The sequence below is a fragment of the Schistocerca piceifrons genome, chromosome 9 (genome assembly GCF_021461385.2).
Source record: "Schistocerca piceifrons isolate TAMUIC-IGC-003096 chromosome 9, iqSchPice1.1, whole genome shotgun sequence".
In the NCBI taxonomy this organism is placed as follows: domain Eukaryota; kingdom Metazoa; phylum Arthropoda; class Insecta; order Orthoptera; family Acrididae; genus Schistocerca; species Schistocerca piceifrons.
Genome location: NC_060146.1, coordinates 224624350 through 224648628, shown reverse-complemented (window position 1 = coordinate 224648628; position 24279 = coordinate 224624350). Strand labels below are relative to the sequence as shown.

At 42.7% G+C, this 24279-nt stretch overlaps 1 protein-coding gene across 1 annotated transcript in view; it reads left to right on the top strand.

The window, feature by feature from the left end:
• LOC124716999 overlaps positions 1-24279 on the top strand; it is a 101842-nt gene that overhangs the window by 43286 nt on the left and 34277 nt on the right. The window contains exons 9-12 of the mRNA XM_047243623.1: positions 7097-7145; positions 11239-11507; positions 17157-17327; positions 22736-22784. Coding sequence (XP_047099579.1) covers positions 7097-7145; positions 11239-11507; positions 17157-17327; positions 22736-22784 — 538 coding nt within the window. The remainder of the gene's footprint in view (positions 1-7096; positions 7146-11238; positions 11508-17156; positions 17328-22735; positions 22785-24279) is intronic.

Sequence of the window (24279 nt, the reverse complement as noted above, 5' to 3'; positions counted from 1 at the left end):
GTGTGTGTGTGTGTGTGTGTGTGCGTGTGTGTGCGTGCGTGCGTGCGTGCGTGTGTGTGCGCGCACGCGTGCTCGCGTGTGTGCGCACGTGTGTGTGTGTGCGCGCGCGCGCGCGCAGCCTCGCGTGTGTACGCGCGTGTGTGTGCGCTGCGCGCGTGCTCGCGTGTGTACGCGCGTGTGTGTGCGCGCGCGCGTGCTCGCGTGTGTGTGCGCGCGCGTGTGTGTGTGCGCGCGCGTGCTCGCGTGTGTGTGCGCGCGCGCGCGCGCGCTCACACACACTGGTACTCAGTTTTATGTCAGAGGCTACTTTGTCAGGCAGAAGGGCTGAAGGGGAAGGAAGAGGGGTGAAGAAAAAGGACTGGAGAGGTCTAGCGAAAGGGGTAGATTTCGGGAAAGTCTCCCAGAACTGCGGGTTGGGGGAGACTTCCCAGGCATTTTAATTGAAGGATAGTAGGTCCTTCACCAAAGCAGCGTGATCAAATTAAGATTTAGGGCTGAAAGTGAGACTCTTAGATAATACAGATAATTCAGGAGGGGAGAGTGCTTTAGATGAGAGGTTTAGGACACTGTACTGTTGTGACTAGTTCTTGTGATTATGGGTTGTTCTTAGTCTAGAAGGCAGTGGTGATGGCTGTAGGGTGTTAAGGAGGTTGGCCAAGCTCGGTTTGTAGGAGAGGAATGTTGGTTGATGGTATGGCTGTTTAGGGAGCTGCAGAGGGACTGGAAGGGAAATACCACTGTTGAAGTAGTGTAGGAGAAGGTGGGATAGCTTTTTGAGGTGAAGTCTGGTATGTTGATGCAGTTTGAAGTTGGCTTGGTGGGTGATACCATCGAAGGAAACATGACGTACAGGTAACTGCAGGATTTTGTAGGAGGAGTGAAGTCTTGTGGAGTGGAAATTTTCAGATGAAGGCTATAGGTCACAGATTAGTCAGATAAGTGCAAGAGATTGCTGCATTTGAACCTGTAAAAGAGCCTGGTGTAGAGCAGGATTACATCCAGAAACAGGGACTTCCAGGGAGTAACTCCCAGGGATAAGTAGGTTTCAAGAAATAGACTGTAGGATGTTAATTTCGATAGTGCAAAAGCATGTTTTCAAAAAGAACTGGTGTGTAATGGGATGCAACATGGCAAGAAAGAATGGTCTGGAGTGTTGGAAATGGTAGGAGTGTCAAAATAGAGAAACAGAGCTTGGAAAAAGATAGAAAAATGGAAGAAAAGCAAGGGGAAAAAATTCAGAAAAATCAGAAAGAGGTTATGATGGGATGATCTATATGATTGGGGGGGGGGGGGGGGGGCAAAAAAGAAGAAGAAGAAGAAGAAGAAGAAGAAGAAGTTGGGAAAGCCATGAAAACAGACAAAATTTTAAAAATGAAGTAAACAGAAAGAGAGTCACAGGAGAAAATGTAAACTACGTAGCATAGTAATTAAAGAGACGTAGGAGACAGGAGTAAAAGTTGATCAGAGTGGTCTGGTGAAAAACAAATGCACAAAAAACATGAAGGAATTACTTATAAACAAGGTAAGTGGAGGATGGGAAAAAAATAGCTGTCAAATTTGCAAATAAATTGGTGAAAGACAATCAGGAGAAGGCCCTGCAGTGTATTGAACTGTAAATTATTATATGCAAATTTGTAAATAACAATGGAATTGTTATATGCAAATAAAAATGGACCTGCCTGTATGCACGAAGTTCAATACTAGAAAAGATGTAGGGACAAAGTATTGATTAATCTTTGTGATACAGATAAATAAACAAACACATTAGCATGTAAAGTAGAACACAGATGACACTTTGAACAAGACAGACAATGAGGGTTGCATGTAAAGGAATGATGGTGACATGGGCTAATACAACAATAAAAACAATTATTTTTGGCAAAATTATTTAATTGGATAGATAAAAAAAAAAATCTACTAACCAAGTGGCAGCAGAACACAAACGTAAAAGGAGGTTATAATTAGGCACGCTTTCGGAGCCAGTGGCTCCTCCTTCAGGTAGAAGGGTTGAAGGGGAAGGAAGAGAAGTGAAGGAAAAGGACTAATGAGGTTTAGGAATAGAACCCCATCTCAGAGAGACTTGATGGACAGGACACAAAGGAATGACTGGTTGTTGAAGACTGCACTGAATGAGATCCCGAGAGCTAAAGGGTGGAAGATATGGCAATATGCAATACAGAGATTGCTGTCAAAACATGGTGCACAAGTTAATAAGAGCAGAAATGTCAGTGCTTTATATGTGGCAGAGGTGGGGGCAGGGAAAAATACACACATTTGGAAAAGAAAGGATATAGAAAACTAAAAGGGAGTCAAGAGAGGAATACTGAGACTGAAGAAATTAACCTAAATGAGGGCCAGGTGGGTGTCGAGAACTGAGGTCTGTTGTAATGTCAATTCCCACTTGTGGAGTTCTGAGAAACTACTGTCTGGAGGAAGAATCCAATCCACAATCTCTGTATTGCATATTGCTCTATCTTCCACCCTTAAGCTCTCATCCGATGCAGTCCCCAACAGTATTTCCCTCTCATCACGTCCAGTGAGTCTCCCCTGACCCGGGGGGTTCTAGGTAACCTTTGCGAACTCTCCCCATTACCCTAAACTTCACAAGTCCTTTTCCTTCTCCGCTCTTCCTTCCCCTTCAGCCCTCGTGCCAGGAGGAGAAGTCACTGGCTCTGAAAGCTTTATGTGTGTATTTTCCTACTGTTTCTTGGTGAGTAAATTTTTTATCTATTGAATTACATTATATATATTTTCAGAAATTAATTTCAAAGACACATAATAAAGATGACATTGTGCTCAGCTAAACATTAACAAATTGTAATGCATGTTTGACAGCCATCATGTATGGACTTGATGAATGCAGGTCCCGCCAATGTATTGGCTGTCAAATACACATTATAATTTGTTAATGTTTAATTGCTGTTCATAATGCCATTCATATTATGTATCTTTGATATGTAATCATATTCTGTAATAAGACAGGTTTATAAGTGCAGATGTTATGTTACCTTGAAGATGACATATCATGTGGCATTTCAACTTGCACTTGAGAATGAATGTAAAGCTGAAATCATGATGTGTGAAGTAAATTAATAGTAATTTACAGTCAAATAGCATAAATTTCTTTCAAAAAATGCACCTGCTAGATGTTTGTGGGTAAGCACCACTTACTATCTTGTTTTTGGGCAATGAAAACATTCATTTCTAAAGATGAAAATCAAACAATGGAGAATCCAGGATGGAATGTAACAATACCAGAGAAGTGAAGTTGCTACTCACCATATAGTGGAGATGCTGAGTCGCGATAGGCACAACAAAAAGATTCACACAATTATAGTTTTTGATCATTAAGGCCTTTGTCAGCAGTACACACGCACACACGCAAATGCACCTTGCACACGTGTCTGCAGTCTCAGAGAGCTGAAAGCACACTGCGAGCAGCAGCAGTGCATGATGGGAGTGGCAACAGGGTGGGGGTAAAGAGAAGGCAGGGGCAAGGAGGGGGAGGGATGGTATGGTGGGAGTGATGGACAGTGAAGTGTTGCAGTTTAGATGGAGGGCAGGAGCGAAGGTGTGGAGGGGGAGGGGGTGAGTAACGGAAATGAGAGAAATAAAATGAAATTAAAAGACTGGGTGTGGCGGTGAAATGACAGCTGTGTAGTGTTGGAATGGGAAACAGGGAGGGGGCTGGATGGGTGAGGACAGTGGCTAATGAAGGTTGAGGCCAGGAGGGTTACAGAAACATAGGATGTATTGAAGGGAAAGTTCCCACCTGCGCAATTCAGAAAAGCTGGTGTTGGTGGGGAGGATCCATATGGCACAGGCTGTGAAGCAGTCATTGAGATGAGGGATATCATGTTTGGCAGCGTGTTCAGCAACAGGGTGGTCCACTTGTTTTTTGGCCACAGTTTGTCGGTGGCCATTCATGCGGACAGACAGCTTGTTGGTTGTCATGCCTACATAGAATGCAGCACAGTGGTTGCAGCTGAGCTTGTAGATCACAACGGGTTTCACAGGTAGCCCTGCCTTTGATGTGATAGGTAATGTTAGTGACCGGACTGGAGTAGGTGGATGTATGGGATAGGTCTTGCATCTAGGTCTGTTACAGGGGTATGAGCCATGAGGTAAGGGATTGGGAGCAGGGGTTGTGTAAGGATGGATGAGTATATTGTGTGGGTTTGGTAGATGGTGGAATACTACCGTAGGAGGGGTGGGAAGGATAGTGGGCAGGACATGAAATGAGAAATGTGGGGTGGGAAGGACAGTGGGCAGACATGCTGTGTCTGTCAGACAAGAGTGTTAAGTTCAAGGATAATAACGGACAATGTATGTTGTAAGACAGCAGAGGAGGTAGAGTGCATGGAAATCTGTGTACTTGTGTGCATGTAGCCAGGATAGTTTTGTAGCTGCCCCCTCCTCCACCCCCACCATAAGATGGTAAAATGGGATCAAAGAGTTGAATGCCATAGATATAGTAGTTTTTTCTTCATGTCAAGAGGGCAGAACTTTTTATGTTTTTGTAGAACATTGAGAGATGCTGATTCCTTCTTGCACATTGCACCTATCTGCTCAGCCCAGTTTAACTTCTCATCTCTAATTATTCCTAGACTTTTTGCTGAAGGAGAGAAGTTTATATTTGTCCCTTTCAGGAATGAAGATGGTAGGGACTCACGGTATTTCATGCTAAAGAGCCCAGAATGACTAACCGGGACCGCGAGGTAGCGAGATAGAGGACACAAGTCAGGTGATGAGCATTAACTTGCCCTCTGTGTGGCTGTATGCATGTTTCCTTTGATTTGTGAGGAGGTGCATTAATGTATTTTTTTTTTTCCTCTTAGAGATCCGGACATGCCCTTTTTTTGTACATTGACGGAAAATGTAATTTTGGATTTTGCTACCTTTGTAAGGTGTTGTGAATGTAGTGAGTGACTGCTAGTATTATTTCAGCTCATCCACGGTAAGAAGAAGAAAACTGCTGTAGTTTGTTAAGGTAGCCACTGCACACTCGCTACTTGACGCTTGTTTGACAGTGCACTCTATAACAGAAACACGTCAACACAATAAGAAATAACAAATAACATTTATTAAGACTGTTACAAATTGGTACTTGACTTTGGTGCAATTTGGTGCAAGACACTGCATGTGTTAAACCTCATACATTGAAATAGCTTTGCTGTCTCTCAGTGATCTCCTATATAACTGAATGTAATATTGCAGGCTCTCGATATTCCAGTTACTCTGTAAACAGCAACTGTTAAGTTGGAAGGTAGGAAGCAAGTTGTGTTCGCAGTACTGAACTTTGTGACTGAAAGTACATAACTGCCTCGAGTGTCCGCAGTGCATCGTGTTTTGGTGCCTGTTGGCGGAAGGATTTGTGTGTCCACCAGTATGGGACTGAAGCGAAGTAATCCACAATTGACAGCATTCCTTATTGGCTGTCCACACTATTGACATATGTACACGACATACTGGAGGAAGTTATATGGAAGCAGGAAGAGGTCTGTGTTTGTTAGCAGCATCGGGAGGCTGCGGCACAGAGCTGAGAGATGCTAGGGGAGTGCTGGGTGGTGGCGGACTCTCGTGGTATTTGTTGTGTAACTTTCACTTGTTACACAATGTACGGTTAGTAGCTTACTTGTTTCCTGTGTATATGGAACAGGTTTACGTAAATACTTCATAAATTTTGCAATATCTTTTTGTTTTCCTCTTGTAGATCTGATAGTTATAAAGCCAAATCTGATTATCTGTTTGAATAAATGAATATATGAAGAAGACTGCAAATTCTACAGTTTACTATAGTGTTGAGGCAGATTTGCTAGCTAGTAGTTAAATTAAGCAGGCAAAATTGTTAGCATTGCCAATAGCTATGTGGATGCACTGTCTGATCAGAAGTACCCAGTCACCTCTATGTAGTGCAGAATTGGTCACTAGATTTCACGAGAAGCAGACGTGCTAGAACCTCTGGGTGTATTGTGTTGTTGGTAGAGATGCGGTAAGTGCAGAATGGGTCAGTTTGGAGAGCTCATTAACTTTGGATGTGGACCAGTCATTGGATATTACACAAGTAACCGATAAATTGGGGACATGTTATCCTTCTAACACGGACTGTGTCAACTGTTCGTGATGTGGCTGTGAAGTGAAAACATAAAAGAACAACCCTAGCTAAACAGAGACCGGGCAGGTCTTGTACCAAAGAACGGGGACCATCCAGTATTGTGGAAGCACAATGGTTGTGCATACAGTGTTAAATAGAATAGGGTACAGTCCAGTCATTGAACAGCTCCTCGTAAGCCACACATTTTTGTAGCTAGTGCTAAGTGACATTGAAGATGGTGTAAAGAGCAACGCCATTGGACAGTAGGTGACTGAAAATGAGTCATTGGTACTGATGAATCACATGGTACTTGTGGCAATTGTATGGAAGAGTTTGGGGTTGACAAATGCCTGGAGAACTTTGTCTGCCGACAGCGAAGTACGTATTAGGTTGTGTTATAGATGCACATGTATTTTGTAATTAGGTTACAGTCTCCTTACTGCAAAAAAATTTTTAAATGTGGAAGTATATTGACACATTTTACAGCATTGTGTGTTGCATACAGTAGAGGAACAGTTTGAAGGACAGTCCATCCTGTCAAAAGCATTTTGTGTCCTCTTGTCCTCACTTCAGTTTCTCAAGTGATACAGTTGTACAGTTTAAGTAATTTGAGAAGTAAAAGTAGCAACTCACCAAATAGTTGACATGCTGAGTCGTCAATAGGAACGTAAACAAGACTGAGAACTTGTTAGCTTTTGGATAAATCCTTCAGAGCCATTGCACAATATAAGTGGGCAGTTTGTTTTGTGTGTTTGGGGGGGGGGGGGGGGGGATGCTCTTGTCGTCGCTACTGTATTTGACAAAAGACTTTTTGTTGCCATTATTGTGCAGTTTATTTAGAATTGATGGCACAGATTCCCTATAAAGGTCCAGTCAGCCTCATTTCATTTATGATCAAATTGTAGTGTTAATTATGTGCGTTAATAGCATTTTTGAAAAAAATTGTTTTGAGAAAAAGTTACGGCTGAGGGTGACTGATTCATTGGTTTGTCTTGTTTTCAGGTTGGGGATAGGGTGACTCCGAAACTGGAGGAACCTGCAGCAGCAACCAGTAAGTAACACCTGTGCATTATTTGGCACTGTGGAGTGAGAGGACGAAAGTGTGCAAGCTGTTTCAAATGTTCAATTGTGTCATCTGACATTATGGTAATTTATACTGTGTGTCGGCATTCATTTAGCTATTTTGTGTGTTTGTGGAGATGTGTAAGTAATTAACTACATTTGACTGTTTGATCAGTGAAAGCAGCACAGGACAGATGTAGATGCACAAGGCTTGTCATCATCATCTTTGTCTTCAATCCAAAGGCGGACTTGTGCCACAAATTTCTTGTCTCCCCAGTTCTGTCCAGTAACTTCTTATTAGTTATGCAACCTACTCATCTGATCTTCAGCATTCTTTTGTAGCAGCACATTTCAAAAGCCTCTATGCTCTTCTTGTCTTTGTCACTTCCATACATGGTAAACTATCTTCAGTTTTAACATATTTCCCTTCTTCAGAAACACTTTTCTTGCCGTTGCCGATCTGCTTTTTATTTCTTCTCTACCATCAGTTATTTTGCTGCACAAATAGCAAAACTCATCTACTACTTTTACATCTAATGCCTTGTTTCCCAATATAATCCACTCAGCATCACCTGATGTTAATTCAACCAGATTCCGTAATCCTTGTTTTGCTTCTTTTGATGTTAATCTGATATCCTCCTTTCAAGACACTGTCCGTTCCATTCAACTGCTCTTCAAAGTCCTTTACTGTCTAACAGAATTACAATGTCATTGATAAACCTGAAAGTTTTTATTTCTTCTCCCTGAAATTTAATTCCTATTCTGAATTTTTCTTCAGTTTCATTTACTGCTTGCTCAATGTACAAATTCCAAAAATTCGAGAACAAGCTAGAATCCAGTCTCACTACCTGCTCTATTCGTGCTCCCCTTTCATGCCGCCGACTCTTGTAACTTTCGTCTGGTTTCTGTAAAAGTTGTAAATACCTTTCACTCCCTGTATTTTACCACTGCTGCCTCCAGAATTTCAAAGAGATCATTTCACTCAGCTTAGTCAAAAGCCATAAATGTAGGTTTGCCTTTCCTTAATCTATCCTCTAAGAAAAGTCACAGGGATAGTACTGCCTCACACCTACACTTCTCCAGAATCAAAATTGATCTTCCCCAAGGGTCGGATTCAACCAGTTCCTCTATTCTTCTGTAAATAATTTGTGTTAGTATTTTGCAACTGCCGGCCGGAGTGGCCGTGCGGTTCTAGGCACTGCAGTCTGGAACCGAGCGACCGCTAAGGTCGCAGGTTCGAATCCTGCCTGGGGCATGGATGTGTGTGATGTCCTTAGGTTAGTTAGGTTTAATTAGTTCTAAGTTCTAGGCTACTGATGACCTCAGAAGTTAAGTTGCATAGTGCTCAGAGCCATTTGAATCATTTTATTTTGCAACTGTGACTTATTAAACCTGTAGTTCAGTAATATTCATACCTGTCAGCAGTTGCTTTCTTTGGAATTGTAATAATTACATTTTTCTTGAACTTTGAGGGTATTTTGCCTGTCTCATACATCTTGAACACCAGCTGGAATAATTTTGTCACAGCTGGCTCTCACAAGGCTATCGCTAGTTCTCACAGAATGTCATCTACCCCAGGTGCTTTGTTTCAACTTAGGTCTTTCAGTGCTCTATCAAATTCTGCTCGCAGTATTGTATCTTCTGTCTCATCCACATCCTCTTCCCTTTCTACTGTCTTAACTTCATCTCCCTTGTATAGATCCTACAAATATTCCGTCCACCTTTCTATTTTCCCTTGCAAGCTAACATCCCAAAGGTGTTCGGGGTCACATGCGGTTCCTCTTCATCGAAATGTCTTGGCTCAAACTCGTTTAGGGGTTGAACTGCATGTGTCGCATTACACCCCTAAATTAGACACTTGTGACCCTGTGGTTAAATTGTGTGACTGATGGCAAGTTTGGGAAATTGTATGAAACGAATATTAGGGAACTAAATTAACAACCCATAAATGATGTAAGCCACACAGTTGCGATTTGGTTTGAATAATGTTTATTCAGAAAGAAAACTAATAGTGAAAGTGGTCATATTCAGAATTACTATTACACGTGAGCGCATATCTGTTTGACACAGTTTGATCATTAACAGTCTCATTGCTAAACATAAGTCCACCTTAATATTTACACTGCTCGGAGACTAAGTCCCACGATACCACACAACACGAAATTTTTTAAGTCGTTTCGCTTCCTAGCTGCCTAAAGACCGACTGTCCGTCTCAATCCGAACTGTACCCTTCGGTGTCTTCAGCCGAACTGTCAGCTTTCGCGTCTGCACTAGTCCTGTCCCTCTGCTCGTCCCTGGCCGTGCTTCTCGCTCGCTAAACGTACTCGCTCAACTGACTAGTGCAGTTCCCTTTCCTGAAGTCGTCCATCTGATTGGCCACAACTTATTCTACATTATTTTACATTTTAAAATATTTAAATAATCAAAGCTTGACCAGAATGAGCACTGATATGAAACTTCCTGCCAGATTAAAACTGTGTGCCGGACGGAGACTCAAACTCAGGATCTTCGCCTTTCACGGGCAAGGGCTCTACCACCTGAGCTACCTAAGAACGACTCACGCCCTGTCCTCACAGCCTTACTTCCGACAGTACCTTGTGTCCTACTTTTCAAACTTTACAGAAGCTCTCCTTCAAAACTTGCAGGACTAGCACTCCTGTAAGAAAGGATATTGCAGAGACATGGCTTAGCCACAGCCTGGGGGATGTTTCCAGAATGAGATTTCACTCTTCAGCGGAGTGTGTGCTGATATGAAACTTCCTGGCAGATTAAAACTGTGTGCCGGACTGAGGCTTGAACTCGGGACCTTTGCCTTTCGCGGGCAAGTGCTCTACCATATGAGCTTGTCCCAATTAGTTTTGTATCTGTATTGCACTGAAAATAGTGCTCAACAGTGTAAATATTGAAAGAATGTGCCGCCGGTGGTGGAGCATGCACCACCGGGTAAACACAGGACGAGTCGGGCGACAGACAAATGACAACTGACAACAACCGATTACGACCGACTATGACCGACACAACAAGGAAGAGATAAACAACGGAGGCTTGTGGAAACCACAACACCAAACACCAACAGTAAATCCACCCAGAACCAGAGAGGCAAATGTCAACAACGAGCAACGACCAGAACACAGTACCGCCGAGATAGAAACGAAATCCAGAGCGAGTACCAGACTGACTGGACTAGGGCAGAGCATGTCCCTGTATACGAAACCGGAGGGAGCGACTATTGGCCGCTGTATGCACGTGGTGTAGCGGTGGCGCCCTCGCTGCGCGTAATAGTCACTGCGGAGGCGGAGCCCTCTATGGGCTGACCACGTCCATTTGTTCTGGCGCGTGTTCGACTTCCGCAGCAGAAGGTACTAGACTCAGTGCCTCATTTTATTCTCTTGTGGTACCTGCTGTTGACAACAGTAATACCCTCCTTACTTCACTGCCCTCAACTTCGCGTGCAGTACTGCTCGGTTCTGTCTAGTGTTTTATATTCCGGTGTAGTTAGTTGCAGTACATGGCACCGTGGAAGGGTATTCTTACGGAGGTATGCACCTCAAATACGGGTTCACGGAATGCATTGTCCGAGTGGCACGGTGACCCTGTGCTGAACACTCTGCCCTGACGGCAGCTGCGTCACAGTACTTCGGAATTGGTCTGAGGGTTGTTACATTGCTCTGTGTTGTGTGGTGTACAATTCAGTTATTACGTGTTACAGTTGTTTTTCACTGTTGGAAGGTATTTTCACAGAAATAAGGTGGATTGTGGTAGTAAACTGAATAATCGTAATTGCATTATTACTCTGTAATCAGCTACTGGGGACGATGGGTCCCTTATACTAAAATACTCAGAAGGTATCCCTGAACAACCTCTGCAAGTTTGTTGGTGGAGTTCTGGTTCACACTGTATATTATCTGTGATTAGGACCACATTATCAATAAAGTAGATGTTGTCAATCCACTTTCTGCTTACCTCGACCCCACCTTCTAGAGTTTGTTGAAAAATTGCTGCTGAAGAAATGTGAATTTGTTAGTGGTTGGACAGGCCACTACACTCCAGTTCAGCCTACTAGGAATGCCACTACGTTTCAGGTGTAAAGATGAGGCCCACAGAGGGGAGTACCGCTGACCCGTCAGTCCGAGAGGAGGGCGACGGAGCGGGTCTGGACGTTGCCCGAGCAGGGCCGTCGGGCTGGGCAGGTGTCGTGCTGCCTGCCCCTGCAGAAGCTGACACGGTAGCTGTGGCCGGTGAGGTCGCCGGTGGCTCGCAGTCGGAAGATATCGGTGCAGCTCCATCAGATGGGCCAGAGGCTGAAGTGGGACCCTGCCAGGAACTGCCCCCTGTTCTCACACCTGCTGAAGTATGTTACACAGTCACATATGTTTGGGACAATACAATAGTAGTAGTAGTAGTAGTAGTAGTATTAGTATTAGTAGTAGCAGCAGCAGTAGTAGCAGGAGCATCAGCAGGTTGTCGTCGTCGTCGTCAGCCACATCCACATTTCTTCCATTGCCAAATTTAAGATTCCTAGATGCCTTAGTATGTGTTCTATCAGTCTGTTCTTTTACTCAAGTTACACCTCAAATTTCTTTTCTCCCTGACTTGATTCGTTACCACCTCATTAATTATTTCATCTAACTTCCTAACTTTCAGCATTTTTTTGTATCACCACATTTCAAAAACTATTAGGCTCTTCTTTTCCTGAACTGTTTATTGTCCACATTTCCATTCCACACATGGTTACACTGCAGATAAATATCTTCAAAAAGACTTCCTCATGCTTACTTCACTTTGTTAGAAAAATTTCTGTTTTTCAGAAAGTATTTTCTTACTATTACCAGTCTTCATTTATATCCTCTTTACTTGTGATCTTTTCAGTTATTTGAATGTCCAAATAACATAACTCATTTACTATTTCCATATTTCATTTCCTAATCTATTACCCTCAGCATCACATGGTTTATTTCAATCACATGTTTTACTGTTGTTGATATTCATCTTATCTCTCTTCAAGTCACTGTGCAATTTGCTCACTGCTTTTCCAAGTCTTTTGCAGTCAGGTGATCCTCAATGTTTAACAATAATGTAGGAAAAGGTAGATTGCTACTTACCATAAAGAATACATGTTAAGTTGCAGACAGGGACAATTAAGACACTTACACAAGCTTCTTGCCACAGCCTTCATCAGCAAAACACACACACACACACACACACACACACACACACACACACACACACACACACACACACAAAACCACTCATACACACAAGCAGGCATACCTTATACATACATGACTGCCAACTTCATTTCTTCAAAACCTCAACACTGTTCCTGCCATCCACTTCACCTCGTCGTCATGCACCTAGTGTGCCACCTTCCTAGAGGTTGACCATCACCTCTGATGGCTCCATCTGCACCTGTGTCCGTATTAAACCCATCGACCACTGACAGTACCTACATTTTGATAGCTGTCATCCCTTTCACACACACACACACACACACACACACACACACACACACACACACACACACACAAAATTCCACCGAGCGAGGTGGTGCAGTGCTGAGCACACTAGTAGATTCGCATTCGGGGGGTCGACAGTTCAAACCCACGTCCGGCCATCCTGATTTAGGTTTTCCGTGATTTCCATAAATCACTTCAGGCAAGTGCTGGGATGCTTCCTCTGAAAGGGCATGGCTTGTTTCCTTCCCCATCTTTCCCTGATCTGATAAGACCTCACTGTTTGGTCCCCTCCCCAGAATCAACCAAAAAATCCTTCCTGTACAGCCTGGCACTTGGCAACGATGTAACTGCACTGAAAAGAACTCCCTTGTTCAGTATGCTGAGGGTCTCACCATGGCCTTCACAGATAGGCACTATCCTCCCAGAGGTAGTCCACAATAGATCTCTCATGCCATTTCCCGTCGCAGCTGCAACGCTCCCACCCTCCCAGAGTACAGGGCACAAAGGAGTCCCCCCCTTCGTCACTCAGTACCACTCTGGACTGGAACAACTGAATCACATCCTTTGCCATGTCCTTGATTACCTATTCTCATGCTCTGAAATGAGGACATTCTATCAGAGATCCTTCCCACCCCTCCTAATGTGGTGATACCTCACCTTCCCAGCATCCATAACATCTCAGTCCACCTTTATGCCTCTCCCAATCCCAACCCTTTGCCACAAGGATCATAGCCCTGTGGAAGACTGAGGTGCAAGACCTGCCCAATCCACCTATGCCGTACATCCTATTCCAGTCCTGCCACAGGTTTATCCTGCCCCATCAGGGGCTGGGCCACCTGTGAAAGCAGCCATATCATTCAACAGCTGTGCTGCAACCATTGGACAGCTTTTTATATTGGTATGACTACCAATCAGTTGTCCACCCAAATCGACGGCCACTGCCAAACTGTGGTCGAGAGCAAAATAGACACCATGTAGCGCAACATGCAGATGAGCATAACATGCTTGATTTCAATGGCAGCTTCACTACCCAAGCCATCTGGATGCTCCCTCCTTCCACCACCAGCTTTTCTGAAGTGTGCAGATGGGAATTGTTCTTCCAGCACATTCTGCACTCCCGCAATTATCCTGGCCTCAGCCTATGGTAACACACAGTCCCCACACACTCCATCCAACAGCTTCTGTCCCCTCTGTCCTATTATCTCTTCCCCATTCTCATCTTCGAGCCTCTTGGTTTGCTGCCCTCTGCCAATGCACCCATCCATCTTTTCCCACTCCTCTCATTCCCCCCCCCCCTCCTCCCCCCTCCCCACCTCACAGCCACACAATCTCTTGACACTGTGCCTGTTGGCATTCTACTCCCTGCACACTACTTCATACAGCTTCCTATGCCGCCCCCCCCCCCCCCATTCCACATTCCACCCTTACATTGCAGTCCCTTCCTCTTTCCTGCCCCCCTCCAGAGCGCTGCTGTCATTACAAGTGATATTGCATTCTGGCCTGAGCTGCTGGAGTTGGCGGTCATGTGTGTGTATGAGGTGTGCTTGCTTGTATGTATGTATGTATGTATGTATGAATGGTGTGTGTCTGTCCCTTTCTGTTTTGCCGATAAAGGCTGTGACTGAAAACCTTGTATAAATGTCTTTAATTGTGCCTTTCTGCAACTTAACAAGTTTTCTTTACGGTAAGTAGCAGTCTATCTTCTACTACGTTGTTGATATTTGTACATGGAATTCCTGTTGTTTGAAACATCAGTGTTTTTATTTCTTCTCCTTCCTGAGATTAGGACCTTCAGGCCCCTCTTTGCCTCTATCCAGAGTTCCTAAGCAAGTAAACATTGCTATTTGTGTGTTTCATGAGCAGCATATAATTAGGATGATTTCAATAAGTATAGTAATTAATACATAGAATTTAAGAACTTTCAGTCTTGTTAACATTAAACAATTTCCTTATGTTCTTGGCGAACACGTGTAATCACCTCTAACAGAAACATACCATAACAGACCAGAAGAAAATAATGGATCAGAGGAAGAGCAAGGAGCAGTAGGGTAAGATTAGCAGTGGAGATGGAAAGAAGAAAACAATAGTAAAACGGAATGGGTAAGGCATAGTGAGGGGAGCTACACCAGTGGTAGAAAATTAAGCTTTAACCTCATCTCGAATACAGAGTAGTTTCGGGTAAGACAGAGGTCACAGGGTAGTTTGTTTCACAGTCGTCTAGATGCAGAGAGGTGCAGCTGATACGCCTACTTGTCTGATCTGGTTTTGCAGTTGGAGAGTGATGCAGGTATTTCTTATGTGAAGAAAGGTATTGAGAGCACCAGTGACTGATAAACAAGTGGAGCAAAGAGTGTGAAAATAGTGCCGTCAATCTAGTCACATCTAACCTAACTGAGTGTAGGAAGGACTAATACAATCAAACAATGAGTTGTCTGTAGTTTTCATTATTTGTGCTTTATTGTACATCACAGTAGTAAAGGTTTGGCAGGATAAAGCACAGAACTAGTTTTTGTTTTGTTTGAGGTGGAAATATTTTTCTAAACTTCTAAATTGCAAGTTGCAGCAGCCGAAGTTATGCCAAGGTTGTTCACTGTTTCTTGAAATGATAATTGGATACCATTGAGGAGTATCAGAGGGACTGTTTTGCGAAAATGTCGGTTGGTTGACTTTCAATGAGAGATGATAGTGACCTGTGACATGTTAGGGTCTAGTTTAGGACTTAGGTTTCATGCCCATCGTGATATAGAGAAAAGATCATCTCAACTGTTAGGGCAGCAGCAGTGTTCTGAGGGCTGGCACTCACCTACAACTGGGTATCGTGAGCATAAAAGTAGTAGTTACAAGAGTGAAGCGTCCATGATAAATGCCAGGAAAAGCAGTAGGTTGAGAATGGAACTTCGAGGGCCTCCAGGCAGCACATTTCTTGATCGTGGCGTCTCTGACCCACAGATTTTGAGGTAGCTATATTGATCTGTTTGAGAAATTCAGCTGTTTCAGTTTGGTAAGAACCCCATCAAAATTGATACTTTTGAAAGTTTTATATTGGCAGCTTCGTATTAGATGATTAGACTTACGAATTGGAAAGCGTGTCATGCCACTTGCTGGAAGACAAAGTCTTAGAGTTTGGTAAATTGACTGTTAAAAAAAGTGGTAATTGGGAGCTTTTTGATTGGAATGCTTGCTTTTGCAGAAAGCTAGAACATTTCTTCTGAAGTTGTCTTTACTTGGTTTCTTATTTTAACTCTGTTTAAGCTTTCAACAAATTATTTTTTCTGTCAAGAAACAGCATCATTTTCCCACTGGTGAACAAAATACTTCTCTGATTCAAGGCGTCTCTAGACATTATTTTTCTTTTCCCACTAAATTTGATGATTATACAATCTGCAGAATACCGATTTCAATCTTTTGTGTAGTTAGGCTACATAGTTGTGTGACCTGTACTTGACAATGCAACATGTAGAGGTACTTAGTGTTTATGTAGAACTGAAAATCTCACGTTAGGTTAGCGTATTAACAATCTTATCGAATGGTGCCATGAAACTGGAATTATAAATGTGATTGTTATGCATCAGATTCCTGTGAATGGTTGACACTGACTCGGTCAGTGATCGGATCTACGATTCCAGTTTTATGGCACCATTTGATAAGATTGGTAATACGCAATAGCATATGTGGCCTGAAGATTGCAATATTGATTTGCTGAAACTGGTGACATTTAAGATATAAAATAAAATAAACCAAAACATACTGCTCTTGGTAAAGTTTTTGAATCAAGAAATTCTACACAAGTGTTCTGTATTTAGGTAAAAGCAGATTGACACATGGTCATAGAGTTGCCGATCCATTCTCATGTTGAGCATAGTAATTGGACTCCATGGTGGTCTGGGCTTAGTGTCTTAGCTCGTTTCAAAATAAGAAAGTGACACACAACGTTTGGTAATAGCTACTACACAACAGCTTGTTGAGGTTGACAGTGTCCTAAATGAGATAATCAAGGCTCGACTTGTACTGGTATTTGAAGCAACCCGTGGTCAAAACACTGGCCACCTAAACTACGACTTTAAAGTGTTCGCATGATATTGAGTTTTGAACTTTAGCTGGCAGACAGATGTGTTTGTTTCTTTGTTCTAAGATTCTGGGTCCCTAAACTGAGGCCCATGTCGCATTACACTGTACACGTCTAGCACTGACTGTCTGATCACCCACAGTCGGGGGGCATCGGAACTCTGAGTGCACCGATACGCCGTTACGTCCGCTTACTTTTTATTTTTCATGCCTATTCTTACATGTGTCATTTACAAACTGAACTTCACCAGGTGATGTGTGGTACTGGTGACAGCAAATTGGTTACATTTTTGATATTTGTATTCAGAGAATAAAGCCGTTTCAAACTCTGAGAAAATAATTCATTTGGACACACTTTGTTACAAAATAGCATTTATTAGCTAATATCATTTATTCGCATTTTGAGGCAGAATTTGCACCTGTACTTGCATACGACACAAATTCGAATTTTTCATTCCCCACTAACATCGTGATTTCAGCAAGGAGAATTCACAGTGAGTGCGGAAGAAGCAGTGGGTGAGAAAGCCGCCGAGCCACCACCGCCTCCCCTCTCTCCGTCTCCACTGTGTGGCGGTGGACACCCAGCTGGGTCTGCGGCCGATGAAGGGGCGGCTCCTGAGGACGGAGGTGGAGCTCTGCTGCCTCCCAAGGTACTGCATGCTGGCTGTGTACTGCTGCTTCATTTTCTGCGCCTAAGGCCACTGGCAGGGATTTGCATCATGTGAGACAGTTGCTTATACATCCGGCTCAGAGCTGGCCGTAGGTTCAGAGTCCATTATTTCGTTGCTGTGTGTGAGACGGGCCGAGCAGCTATAGCTGCTTCTTAATGTTTGTTGTTTTCTGTCAGTAGATCGCATGGCGTGTTACATACTGTCAGAAAGCTGATAAATTGATCTATTTGCTGGTGTATGTCATGCTCCATTTCTTTAGATATTTTGTGAGATACGAGCAATCATTTTTGGGGTTATTTCACAAGTTTTGTAGCAGCGATCAGTGCCATACCTTAAAAAGTTTTTCTCAGAAGAGGAAAGTCCGTTAAATAAAAGTGACAGTGATGTTTCTGAAAGCGATCTTTCTCATAGTTCAGATAATGAAGACAGTGAGGGAAATATAACCTCTGACAATAAGGTGCGGTGAATGAAGTCAGAACAGTTGATTGGGCAACAATGGTGACTCACAACACTGCACCTGTGTAGCAGCCGGTGTTGATAACCTGCTCCCACTGAGGTTCGGTTGAGCATCGTGTGTGTTGTGTATTAGACCTGTTGGATGAAGTGCTTTGGTTCTGAACTGAGACCAGGACACTGAACGAGCAAAGGATGAATTTAAAGTTTTGTTTTAAGCTTGGCAAGACACCAAAAGAAACACATCCATTGCTGGTATGCATATATGGGGATGAAGCACTGTCCATGAAGTGTGTGTACGAGCGGTTCGCCCATTTTCAAGGAGGTCGGGAAAGTATTTCTGACAATCCCCACAGTGGACGACCGGCAACTTCTGTCAGTGACGAAAGCATTGAGAAAGTGAGGACATTAATCACAAACGACCATTGATTAACTGTGCCCATGATAGCGGAGGAACTGCAGATGAACTGTGAATCCGTGCAACAAATCCTTACTCAGGAATTAGGGAAGAGGAAAACGTGTTGTTGTCTGGTGATCAGAAGCAGACACGTTTAGAGGCTTTACAGGATTTTGTCGAAACGGTGGACGTGACACCCAATTTCTTGAACTGTATTGTCACTGAGGATGAAACCTGGTGCCTCCAGTACGACCCTGAAACGAAATGGCAAAGCCTGGAATGGCGCTCTGACATCATCTTGTCTGAAAAAGGTCAGAGCCAAAAAATCACGCATCAAAACGATGCTCATCAACTTTTTCGATAGTTTAGGCATTATCCACAAGGAATTTCTACCTGAGGGAACGAAGTTGAACACTGCACAGTACATTGAAATTTTGATCCTTTTCATGCAATGTCTACGCAGAGTACGACTTCAGTACGCACAACAAGGTTCCTGTTTTTTTGTTCACAACAACGCTCGCCCACACACAGCCAATATTGTCAAACAGTTCCTGGAAAAAAAGGAGGTGGTACAACTTGAACATTCACCATAGTTGCCGGACCTCAATCCTCCAAACTCCCTCCTATGCCCTCGACTCAAACTTGAAAGGAAAGGGGTTTGGTGATGTTACTGACATACAAAATGGTACATGGCCTTTGAACACAATCCCAAAGGAAGACTTTTTGCAAAGTTTCCAGGACATGTATCGCAGAGCTCAGCGGTGCACTGTTATGAGAGGTGACTATTTCAAAGTACAGTAAGGTTACTGTAGTTCACAGTTCATCTACGTTCATGTTACAGGACTATACACCGATCTTTATTGTCAGAGGTTGCAATATTAGTGGTGACAGAGAGGCAAATGAAGCAGATAGCATGTGTTGCTGCAACAGGCGCTTGTGTTGCTAAAAAAACAGAAGGTACAAAAATGGAAATGGGGAATAAATCAGTATAAACCTTACAAAATTTCATTTTCTGCTTTTAGTGGCATCAATCTTCCAGTTCAGAGACAACATCCTCAACAACTAACCCCCATAGATATGTACAGAAAAATGGTCCACATGTCTTTCTAGGTGGATGTAGCAGTAGAGCCAAACAGATATGCAACAGATGGTTACAAAAAATGTGCTACTTAGAGATCAAACAATGCTAGGTTTCCTACTATATCTGATGAAATTCAAGTATATTTTGCTTTATGTGTTGTTATGGCACAGGTGAAGAGGCTAACACTTCAATCATAATGGTCCTTAAAAAATTCAATTTGTACTCCTTTCTTTTCTGACGCTGTGCTATGTAGATTCTTGCATATTTCTAGGTTCCTTCATTTTTTAAATAATGAAAATGCTGATTCTGCAAACTGTCTGAGCAAGTTGCAACCTATTGCACTGGCCATATGAAACAAAATTTCCAAAGTGTTTATTTCCCAGATGATGATGTTGCATTTGATAAAAGCCTCATGAAATTTAGGGGTAGACTGCTATATCCAATCCAATCCCCAAATAGGGGCATTTTTCAGAAAGTTCTTCAAAATTTGTGAACCACTGTTCAGAATTTGATATTTATACAAAAAAAACCTGAGCTGAACAATAAACAAAAACTGATCGTTGAAACTCCTGTGAAGGACCTCATGCAGCCTTATTTGGTTGGTGGCCATACAGTATACCTCCCCTCACTGAGAGGGACACAGATGCAGTAGGGACAGTTAGATCCACACTTGTATCGTTTTCACACAAGTTTACTATCTGTACAGGCCGGCCGGTGTGCCCGTGCGGTTAAAGGCGCTTCAGTCTGGAACCGCGTGACCGCTACGGTCGCAGGTTCGAATCCTGCCTCGGGTATGGATGTGTGTGATGTCCTTAGGTTAGTTAGGTTTAATTAGTTCTAAGTTCTAGGTGACTGATGACCTCAGAAGTTAAGTCGCATAGTGCTCAGAGCCACTATCTGCACAGATGTCAGTATGACCACAACAGGAAAAACTGATAGCCCCAGTCCATAAGTCCCAAGGAATTGCACATTACAAAAGTTCAATGAACGCATTTAACATACAGGACCACAGTTGTCATCTTTTCTTCTCCTGAGAAGATATGCCAAAGGATGTAAAAAAAAATTCTTTTACTTAATGGACATTGGTATTTTCAATTAATATGTCATACTAAACGAAGTAAGAAGGAAAAAAAAAATCTTGTATCAGTCAGTTTATAATTCAGCTGGCTGAGGATGTATTAGATCAGGTCACTTTACCAGACTACCCTAAGTGTGGACGGCTCCAGTCTGATATTTCCCTCATTGGGCAAATTTTGTTAGGTTTATCTACCCCGTCCCAATCCTACCAAGAAATCGTGCCAGACACTGTGTAATGTGCAAAGCAAGTAAGAAGAGTGACACACGGCACGAGTGTCAGAAACATGGAGCGCCATTACTCGCGTCTAGATGTGTCGGGTGTACTACACCGACAAAAACTTATAAAACTGTGTTGACTTCTCTCCTAGTCATCATCATCTTGGACAGTTTCCAGCCACCGGCTGGGTCTGTCGGGAACACAAGCCTCTCCACCGTGTTCTGTCTTTCCACCATTCCCCCTCTTCCACCTTCGTCCAGTTCTCTCCTCTTCTCATCACACATTCCTTCACTCCCTTCACCCATCTATCTCTTGGTCTTCCTCTGGGCCTCTTCCCCTCCAGTTGCAGATCAAACATCCTCTTTGGAATTCTTTCCTCATCCATTCTCTTCATGTGTCCATACCACTGCAGTCTTGATTTTTCTATCCTGTCCTGTACTGGTTCCTCCTTTAGTCTTTCCCTCACATACAAATTTCGCAATCTGTCTCGTCTTGTTACACCCAACCTGCTCCTCTGGAACTTCATTTCACTAGCCTGTATTCTACTTTTGTCGCTTTTGTGCATTACCCATGTCTCACTTCCGTATGTCAATATGGGGACAAAGTAGGTTCGGTATATAATTCCCTTGGATTTCTGTGGCACCTCCTTGCTCCAAATAAGCCCCCTAATGCATTTGTAGAACTGCCCTGCTTTTCTGCATCTTTCATTTATTTCCGTTGCGTTTCCCCCCTTACTTTCAATCACGCTTCCCAGGTACTTGAAGTTCTCTACCACTTGTAGTTTTTCCCCTCCACAAGTTATATCCACATTTGGCCTATTCTTCTTCCTTGTTGTGACGATTATTTCACTTTTCTTTGCAGAGAAATGCATTCCATATTGTGCTGCCGTTGCCTCCCATGCATCTAACTGCTCTTGCACCTCCTTCACGCAATTTCCCCATAACATCAGGTCATCGGCAAAAAGCACTGCTTTCATTTTATGATCTCCAATTGCATCTGATACTTGCTGTAGGATTTCATCCATAACAATAATAAACAATAAAGGCGAAAGTGCACTTCCCTGTTGCAGCCCATTTTCCAGCTTGAACCATGCAGTACGTTCCCTCCCCACTTTCACACAACTCTCACTTCCCTCATACATTTTTCTGACTTTTCGTGTAATCTCTTCATCTATCCCTTTTGCGTTCAGCACATCCCAGAGCTTGTCCCTACAGATACTATCATACGCCTTCTCAATATCCAAAAAGGCCATGATTAAGTCCTTCCCGTACTCATAGTGCCTTTCCTGCAGTTGCCTTACCGCAAATATGAGGTCCGTTGTTGATCTTCCCGGTCTGAAACCGTACTGCTCCTCTTGCAGTCTACTTTCAATACTGCTTCTTATTCTCTTCTCCAGCATCTTTTCATAGATTTTTCCACAGTGGCATAGCAGGGTGATTCCTCTGTAGTTCTCATATCTCCTTTTATCCCCTTTCTTGAAGATCGGGACTATAATTCCTTTCTTCCAATCCTCAGGAATTCTGTTCTCCTTCCACACCACCCTCAGCACTCTGTATAGCCACTGGGTTCCTACTTCTCCTGCTGCTCGTATCATATCCACTGTTACTTCGTCCCAACCTGGTAAGGTAACATTTATAAAGAATTCTTATAAAAAAAAATTATATAATTTTGAGAAAAGTGCGTCAGACAAAAATGCCGATTTCTGTAGATTGAAGTGGTAAATTTGGGGTTGATGGGGGAAAAATATTAGAAGTCCATAGGTTGAACAGTATAACATCAGCTGCAAATATAGACTGCTGTGCTGTTGTCAGACTTGCAGAAATTTAAATATATCTTATAGCAGTGTGATCCTTGTGAAACATTAACTTGAATTTTACTACTACTAGATATCTTGTCTCCAAAATTGTGAAACAGAAGACTATAAATAATAGGAGGAGTAAAGGTAACAACTCGTTATGTAGCTGAGGTGTCAAATTATCGGTAGGCACGTAAGTGAGGCTGAGCGTGTTGCTGGGGAGTGAAAGATCCCTCCTTTGAATCTGTAGGAGGAGGATTTGTCTGAACAGGGTGTTGTTACCTTCACCCCTTCCATTATTTCTATTCCACCAAGGACTTTTCATTACTCTATAGACATAAAAATAGGTCCTTTAATGCTTTTTCAGACAATTCTGTCAGAGATGGAAGCAATGCCAAGCAGTGAAACTGAAACAGGTAAGTAAAACATTTCCTCTTTCTTCTTTAAAATGTAAAAGGAAAAATAACAAAATGCTGCATTGCTCAAAACACTTTATGGCTGAAACGTCAGATGCCTGAAATTTTTAAATCTAGGTTCAGTACGTGCCTTGTTTTTAAGACATAGATAGGGGTCGACTAAAGTCAGCCTCTAAATTGTGAATGGGTGGTGAATTGTGGAAGGGCACTTTTGATTTAGTTTGCTTCCTTTTAATTTTGTATCACTTTTCTCCCCTCATTTATTTTATTTTGTATGTATTTTTCAGGTAATAATTTTATTCATTGACTTTCAAGGAAGTCTGCAGGCTTCATAATATCTCAGCTTTTGCTAGAAGCTGATAATCATAATCATTAAAAAGGAAATAAATTGATATTAAAAATATAACAAAAAGTGCAAAAAGAAAAATAATGGGCATAATTTATAATAAATTAGTGGTTTTAGGGGTTCTTAAGCTCATGGCAACACTAATAGCTCCGTTGGAATGAAATTTTCACTCCGCTGCCGAGTTTGCAGTGATGTGAAACTACCTGGCAGATTAAAACTGGGTGCTGGACCAAAATGCATACTCTGGACGTTTGCCTTTTGCGGGCAATTGCTCTACTGGCTGAACTACGCTATGGCTTTATTTCCACCACAACCCTATCTTCTACCTTCCAGATTTCACAGAAGCTCTTTTGTGAGACTTGTAAGACCAGCACTCTGTAAGAACGGATTTTGGAAGGTACTAGATGAGGTACTGGCGGCAGAAGTAAAGCTGTTAGGATGGGCTGTGAGTCGTGCTTGGGTAGCTCAGTTGGTAGAGCACTTGCCTGTGAAAGGCAAAAGTCTCGGTCTGGATCACTGTTTTAATCTGCCAAGAAGTTTCATCTCAGAATGTGTTTGACACTGACCACAGTGGAATTTTGTGTTTATGCTGCTATATCGTCACAGACATTATCTGAGAGTGATCAGTAAATCACACTATGCCTGGGGAAGATGTCAAAACTTCACCAATGGTATATTATTAATGTGTATATCTTATTTATCTTTATCTTTTCAAGTAGCTGTGTGATTTGTGCTTGTTTGCAGATTTTTTGAGTAGTTCCTGGTTTTATTCGCATCTGCTTCTCAAAGCGTATAATACTCATAAGATACTTACTCATTTTCCGTATGAGTGGCAGGTGGTAAAGTGACATTACAGGTTCCAACACTTCATCGTTTTGTCAGTATTCCTTGAGAGTTTCCCAGCTTTGTGTGTAGTTATTAATCACATGATGCATCTATGAAGCAGAAATGCATAACGTTTTGGTATAAACAGTTTTTTTGTCAGTGACATTATTCTGTTATGATGTTTACACAAACCTTCCATTTTTATACATTGAGGAGACAAGAGTCACGGGATACTCCATAATATCGCGTTGGACTTCCTTTTGCTTAGTGCAGTGCAGCAGCTCGATGTGGCACGGACTCGACAAGTTGTTGGAAGTCCCTTGC